The 8,216-nt window shown below is 45.7% G+C and overlaps 1 protein-coding gene across 1 annotated transcript in view; it reads right to left on the minus strand.

Moving 5' to 3' along the window:
* The window catches only part of ZYG11A (zyg-11 family member A, cell cycle regulator), a 66,247-nt gene that overhangs the window by 47,869 nt on the left and 10,162 nt on the right, over positions 1–8,216 (minus strand). The window contains exon 3 of the mRNA XM_021710858.1: positions 6,986–7,151. Coding sequence (XP_021566533.1) covers positions 6,986–7,151 — 166 coding nt within the window. The remainder of the gene's footprint in view (positions 1–6,985; positions 7,152–8,216) is intronic.

Below are 8,216 nucleotides of genomic sequence, written 5' to 3' on the forward strand. Positions count from 1 at the left end.
ACACACACACACACACACACACACACACACACACACACACACACACACAAGCCATTGCCTTGTTTGACTCTGGTGCGGCAGTGTGCTCTTTGAACTATGGCTGATGCCATACTTCCTGGCTTTGGCCCCCTCCCCCACCTTGGGGAGTTGAAACTTCTTTTTCTTTCTCTAATTTACTTTTAAATAAACTATATTTTCTAATTTAAAAAACCACACAAACACATTCACAGATATATAACAGTTGGCGCTTGCTTGTTCACATGGGTTTGAACTGCACAGGTTCACTCATACCCAAATTTTTTTCTTTTCTTTTTAGAAACAAGGTCTCACTCTATCACTGAGGAGAGAATGAAGTGGTGTGATCACAGATCACTGTGGCCTCAATCTTCTGGGCTCAAGTAATCCTCCCACACCTCACCCTCTGCTGGGGCTACAGGTGCATACCACCACACCCAGAAAATTTTGGGTTTTTTTGAGTTGGAGTCTCTCACTCTGTTGCCCAGGCTAAAGTGCAGTGGCACACTCATGGCCACCACAGCCTCGACCTGCTAGGCTCAGATGATCCTTCTGTCTCAGCCTTCTAAGTAGCTGAAACTACGGGCATGCACTACCATGCTGGGCTAATTTTTTAAATTATTATTTATTGTAGAGACGAGGTCTCACCAAGTTGCCCAGGCGGGTCTCAAACCCGTGGGCTCAGGCAATCCTCTCACCTCAGCCTTCCAAAGTGCTGGGATTATAGGCATGAGCCAGCACACCGGGTTAGCTAATTTAAAAAAATTTTTTGTAGAGGTGAGGGAGCCTCACTATGTTTCCCCAGCTGGTCTTGAATTCCTGGGCACACGTAATCCTCTCATCTCAGCCTCCCAAAATACTGGGAATACAGGTGTGAGACACCACCATGCTTGGCCAAGAATGTTTTTCAATATAATGGAATATTTTTAGAGATTTGGGATAATTTGAAAAGATTAGATGAATTGTATAGCCTAAAAATATTGAAATAATTAAGAAAAAATTATGTCATCAATGCATATATGTAGTCTATTTTATCATTTACTACCATACAATATATTCAAATCGCCAGACGCAGTTCCTAAGCTTAGGGGTTCAAGACCAGCCTGGGCAACTTGGCGAGACCTTATCGCTACAATTAAATCAAAAAAATAAGCTGGGCATGGTAGCGTGCACCTGAAGTTCCAGCTACTTGGAAGGCTGAGGTGGAAGGATTGCCTGAGTCCAGCAGGTCGAGGTTGTGGGGGCCATGAGCGTGCCCCACTGCGCTCCAGCCTGGGCAACAGAGAGAGACTCCGACTCAAAACACACACACACACACATTATAAAGTCAAAATTCATCCAGGACACACACACACACACACACACACTATAAAGTTAAAATTCATACACACACACACACACACACACACACACACACACACACACACACACACACACACACTATAAAGTTAAAATTCATCCAGGCCAGGCTTGGTGGCTCAGCCTTTAATCCTAGCACTTTGGGAGGCCAAGGCGAATGGATTGCCTGAGTCCACAAGTTTGAGACCAGCCTAGGCAACTTGGTGAGACCACGTCTCTACAATAAATCAAAAATTAGCCAGGGCATGGTAGCGCGCGCCTGTAGTTCTGGCTACCTGGAAGGCTGAGGTGGAAGGATCGCTGGAGCCGAGCAGTTCGAGGTTGCAGTGGCCAGGAGCGTGCCACTGTACTCCAGTCTGGGTGACAGAGTGAGATACCAACTCAAAAATAAATAAAAGATAAAATAAAATTCATCCAAACTTACACAAACACCTAAAGACCATACATGCAGCCATTCACAGTGGAGAGAAATATAAAAGGTAAGAAAACAATATTAAATCATAACTCCACACTGTACTACTGTAATAATTTCGTAGCTCTCTCCCGTTGCTAGTTCAGTAAGCTGAATTATTGTTGCGATTTCCATGTAAAAGTCATTGTGTGATACAATCTCCATGTGAACATGCATTTTGTCTCTCCAGTAAACTGTCACAGTAAGTAGTAAAAGTCACAGTAAAAAGTAATCTCTCAGACTGGGCGCGGTAGCTCAGCCTATAAACCCAGTACTTTGGAAGGCCCAGGTGAGAGGACTGCCTGAGACCAGCCTGGGCAACATGGTGGGACCTCATCTCTACAATAAATAAAAAAATTAGCGCGTGTCTGTACTTCTAGCTGTTTGGAAGGCTGAGGCGGAACAATCGCCTGAGCCCAGCAGGTCAAGGCTGTGGTGTCCATGAGCGTGCCACTGCATTCCAGCCTGGGTGACAGTGAGACTACAACTACAACCACAAAAAAATATGTGATCTCTTAGCCGGGTGTGGTGGCTCATGCCAATAATCCTAACAATAAGGGAGGTCATGGCCAAGAGGATTGCCTGGGTCCAGGAATTCAAGTCCAGCCTAGGCAACATGGAGAGACCTCATCTCTACAATAAATCACAAACATCAGCTGAGCGTGGTATCATGTACCTGTAGTCCCAACTAATAAGGATCACCTGAGCCCAGCAGGTGGAGGCTGTGGTAGCCATGATCATGCCACTGCACTCCAGCCAGAGTGACAGAGTAAGACTCTGACTCACAAAAAAAAAAAAAAAAAAGAGTAATGTCTTATGACTCTTAGGTATCTCTCATTGTATTTAGTGCAATACCATACCCTGAATAACTCCATGGAGCCCAGACCCATTCAAAGTGCTGCTAGTAATGCTGAAAGAGCTTCCAAGAGGCAAAGAAAAATGATGATATCACAAAAACAGTTGAATTGCTTAATACATACCATGCAGACTGAGGTTGTAGCCATAGCCTATGTTTTCAAGATGAATGAACAGTGAAAAGATCATTAGGAAAAAAAAGAAAATCATGAAGCCATAGCTGCAGCTATGACAGCAGAAATGAAAACCTTGCACTTTTTGTAAAATATCTTTTTAACTTATTTTTGGGAGTCTCACTCTGTTGCCCACACTGGAGTGCAGTGGCCGCTCCCAGTCACTGCAGCGTCGACCTGCTGGGTTTCAGCGATCCTTCCACCTCAGCCTTCCAAGTAGCTGGATCTACAGGTGCGCACTACCACGCCCGGCTATACCTTTTTATATTATGTTGAAAATGCAAGGCGGGCTCAGTGGCTCAGCCTGTAATCCCAGCACTTTGGGAGGCTGAGGTGAGAGGATTGTCTGAGCTCGCAGGTTCGAGACCCACCTGGGCAACTTGGCGAGACCTCATCTCTACAATAAATCAAAAAATCAGCTGGGCATGGTAGCGCGAGCCTGTGATTCTGGCTACTTGGAAGGCTGAGGCGGAAGGATCGCCGGAGCCCAGCAGGTCGAGGATGCGGTGGCCAGGAGCGGCCACTGCACTCCAGTCTGGGTGACAGAGTGAAATGCCAACTCAAAGAAAACAAACAAAACAAAAAAAGAAAATGCGGCTTTTATGTGGGTGCAGTATTACTCTACATATAGTCTCTAACATAACTCAAAAAAAACCAGTCATTATATGACAACTTAAAGCAAAAGGAAGGTAAAGTCTCTAAAGCTCAACAACTTGCCAGCAACGATGGCTTTTGCTATGACCAACTGGCAGTAAACAGGTTGACAGACACCATTAAGAAAATCGACAGGTTTGGTGCCTGATGTCTGTAATCCCAGCACTTTGGGAGGCACAGGTGAGAGAACTGCCTGAGCCCAGGGGTGCAAGACCAGCCGACAACATGGTAAGACCTCGTCTCTACAATAAATAAAAAATTTAGCCAGGCATAGTGGTGTGCACTTATGGTTCTAGCTACTAAGAAGGCTGAGGCAGAACGCTCGCCTGAGCCCAGCAGACCAAGGCTGCGGTGGCCAGGAGCATCCCACTGCATTCCATCCTGGGTGACAGAGTGAAACTCTGACTCAAACAAAAAACAAAAACAACAGAAAATCACTGATAAAGCATATCTGCCAAAACAGGTTTGTAATGCAGATGAATGTGTCCTATTCTGGGGGGGGGAAGCCACAAAGGACACTGATTAGTAAGGAAGAGAAGAAAGCAATATGTTTTAAGGCAGAAAGGGACAGACCATTTGTTTCGTGCAAATGCAATGGGGTTTACAATCAGGATTGCCTGTATCTGTAAAGCTGCTAACCCCCACAAGCCTTGAAGGGAAAAGATGAACACCAGCTGCCAGTGTTTTACAACAAGAAGGCCTGCAGTCAAGGCAGGAGGACTGCTTGAGCCCAGGAGTTCAAGACCAGCTTGGGGAACATAGTAAGAACCCATCTCTACAAAACAATAAAAAATTTAGCCAGGCATGGTAGCACGTGCCTGTAGTCTCAGTTGCTGCGGAGGCTGGAATGGGAGGATCACTTGAGCCCAGGAGGTCAAGGCTGCAGTCAAGGTTGATCTCCCTAATATAAAGATCGTGGCACTGCACACTAGCCTACACAACAGAGTGAGACCCTGTCTCAAATAAATGAATAAAAAGAAACATTAATACTAATTCTTCACAAACTCTTCCCAAAAAAAGAGAACAACTAATTGAGGCCAGCATTACTTTAATACCAAGCAAAGATACTGATAGAAAAGAAAACTTCAGCCAGGCACGGTGGTTCATGCCTATAACCCCAGCACTTTGGGAGGCCGAGGTGAGAGATTTGCCTGAGCCCACGGGTTCGAGACCAACCTGGGCAACTTGGCGAGACCTCGTCTCTACAATAAATCAAAAAATTAGCTGGGCGTGGTGGCACACACCTGTAGTTGCAGCCACTTTAAAGGCTGAAGCGGGAAGGATCGTCTGAGCCCAACATGTCAAGGCTGCGGTGGCCATGAGTGTGCCACTGCTCTCTAGCCTGGCGACCAAGTGAGATTCCAACTCAAAACAAAAAAAATAAAGGTGACATACGAGATTACATATTGCATGGTTCCATTTATATTAAATGTTCAGAATAGGCAAATTCACAGAGAAAGAAAGTAGATTAGTGGTTACTTAGGGCTGGGGGGACATGGGGAACAGAAATTAATACCTATGGATACAAATTTCTTTGTAAAGTGATGAGATTTTCTTTTTGAGTTGGAGACTCACACTGTTGTCCAGGCTGGAGTGCAATGGCATGCTCACGGTCACCTCAGCGTCAACCCCCTGGGCTCCAGCAATCCTTCCACCTCAGCCTTCCACATAGCCGGAACTACAGGCACACGCTACCATGCCTGGCTAAATTTCTTATTTATTGTAGAGAAAAGGTCTCACCAAGATGCCTGAGCTGGTCTCAAACCCACAGGCTTAGCCAATTCACTTGCCTGGGTCTCGCAAAATGCTGGGATTATAGGCTGGAGATTTTTGAAATTCTAAAATTGGTGGTCATGGCTGTACAATTCTGTGAATATACTAAAATTCACTGAATTGTACACATGAAATGGATGAACAGTATGGTATGTTAACTGTATCTCAATAAGGCTGTTAAAAAACATTTTTTCATTAAGAAAAAACCATAACAAGACAAATTAAACTTTTTTTTTTTTTTGATTCGGATTCTCACTCTGTTTCCCAGACTGGAATGCAGTGGCAGGCTCACAGCCACCAAGCCTTGACCTGCTGGGCTCAAGTGATCCTTCCACCTCAGTCTTCCAAGTAGTTGGAACCACAGGCATGCGCCACGACACCCAGCTGATATTTTTATTTATTGTAGCGACGAGGGTATCGCCATGTTGGTCTTGAACCCCTGGCTGGTCTTGAACCCCTGAGCTCAGGCAATCCTCTCGCCTCCACTCCCAAAGTACTGGAATTACAGGCATGAGCCAAAGCACCTGGCCCAAATGAAACTTTTTATTTATTTATTTATTGAATAGGAGTCTTACTCTGTCACCCCGGCTGGAGGGCAATGGCACACTCCTGGCCACCACAGCATCCACTTGCTCAACTGAGGCGATCCTTCTGCCTCAGCCTTTCAAGTAGCTGGAACTACGGGCACATGCCACCACGCCCAGTTAATTTTTTTTTAAATTTATTGTAGAGATGGGCTCACCAAGTTGCCCAGGCTGGTCCTGAACCCGTGGGCTCAGGCATCCTCTCACCTCGGCCTCCCGAAGTGCTGGGATTATAGGAGTGAGCCATTGCGCCCAGCCCAAATTTTTTAAAAAGGAAAAATTATCCGCCTTTTCTTTCCTTTAGTGGGGTTCTTAAATCCCACTACAATGGGAGGTAAATAAATTTTCATTTTGTTTTATTTTTGAGTCAGTCTCACTGTTGCACAGGCTGGAGTGCAGTGGCATGCTCATAGTCACCACAGCCTCAACCTGCAGGTTTCAGGTAATCCTCTCGCCTCTGCCTCCCAAAATACTGGGATTACAGGTGTGAGCCACCACACCAGGCCAAGGAAATTTTTTTAAAGGCTCATACCCATAATGAAAAGAATCAGACAAGGCACAGTGGCTCAGCCTGTAATTCCAGCATTTTGAGAGGTCAAGGCAAGAGGACTGCCTGAGCTTGTGAGTTTGAGACCAGTCTGGGCAACTTGGTGAGACCTTATCTCTACAATAAATCAAAAAAATAAAGCCAGGAGTGGGAGCGCACTCCTGTAGTTCCAGCTACTTGGAAGGCTGAGGTGGAAGGATCGCCTAAGCCTAGCAGGTCAAGGCTGTGGCAGCCAGGAGCGTGCCACTGCAATCCAGTCTGGGTGACAGAGTAAGACTCCTACTCAAATAAAGAATTAGGAACACAACTACAGCAACAGCATTTTGAAAGCTAGAGAGCAGATGGATCAGTGATAACTTGACTTTGTTTTCCACTTTCTTCATCTGCTAAATCAATAGCAGAGCTAGCCTAGAAGCAAGGCAATTTCCATCATGAGATCCCAGAAAGACTGAGACTCAAGTGCCACACAAATGAGATAGAAATAATTTGTAACAATTAAAACAGGAATTGTATGTATATGTGCTTTTCCAATTATAAAGTGCTGTAAGAATAGAATATAGAGTGGCCTTATTACCTTTCCAAGTTATCATCCCAAGGAATCGATCAGCTATTTCCTGAGGGAAACACCAATACTCTGGAAGGCACAGCGTTCCATCAGGTCTTTTAGAACACAGTTTCTCCAGGTTGGCAATCAGGACATCCAGGCAGATGTCGACCAAAGAGTAGGGAGATGCCTCCTCCTAGCAAAAAAACCCCAAACAAACTTTGTTAGAATACATCTGCAAAAATGCAACAGAAAACTGGTCATGAGGCCAGGCGCAGTGACTCAAGACTGTAATCCCAGCACTTTGGGAGACCGAGGCAAGAGGACTACCTGAGTCCAGAGTTCTAGTTTCTACAATAAACCAAAAAATTAGCTGGGCATGGTAGCGCGTGCCTATAGTTCCAGCTACTTAGAAGTCTGAGGAGAAAGGATCGCCTGAGCCTGGCAGGTCGAGGCTGCAGTGGCCGTGAGCGTCCCACTGCACTCCAGCCTGGGTGATAGAGTGAGATTTCAACTGGAAAAACAAAACAAAACAAAACTGGTGATGCCATACATATTCTACTTGACAAGGATATCTAAAGACACATCTTCCTTACTCTAATGATTTTTATGTAAGGAAACTATCTTATTCCAACTGTTAATGAAATGTCAACATTCTGGACCAGAAAATTTTATCTGTTGTCCCTTCTATTGTACAGCTGTTCCTCCATATCCATGAGGGACAGGTTCCAGGACCCCCTCCCACCAGGATATCAAAATCCATGGATGCTAAAGTCCCTTATATGGCTGGGCACGATGGTTCACACCTCTAACTCCAGCACTTTGGGAGACTGAAGTGAGAGGACTGCCTGAGTTCGAGATCAGCCTGGGCAACTTGGCGAGACCTCATCTCTACAATAAATCAAAAAATGAGCTGGGCATGGTGGTGCATGCCTATAGTTCCAGCTACTTGGAAGGCTGATGCGGAAGGATTACCTGAGCCCAGCAAGTCGAGGCTGCAGTGGCCATGAACATGCCATTGCACTCCAGCCTGAGGAACAGAGTGAGACTCTGACTTAAAAAAATAAAATAGGCCGGGCTCGGTGGCTCAGCCTGTAATCCCACGCTCTGGGAGCCCGCGGGTTCGAGACCCGCCTGGGCAACTTGGTGAGACCTCATCTCTATAAAAAATCAAAGCCGGGCTCAGTGGCTCAGTCTGTAATCCTGCGCCTTTGGGAGGCTGAGGTGAGTGGATTGCCTGAGCCTGCGGGTTCGAGACCCA

Source organism: Carlito syrichta, unplaced genomic scaffold (genome assembly GCF_000164805.1).
Source record: "Carlito syrichta isolate Samal-C Ts95f unplaced genomic scaffold, Tarsius_syrichta-2.0.1 Scaffold301618, whole genome shotgun sequence".
Classification (NCBI taxonomy): Eukaryota; Metazoa; Chordata; class Mammalia; order Primates; family Tarsiidae; genus Carlito; species Carlito syrichta.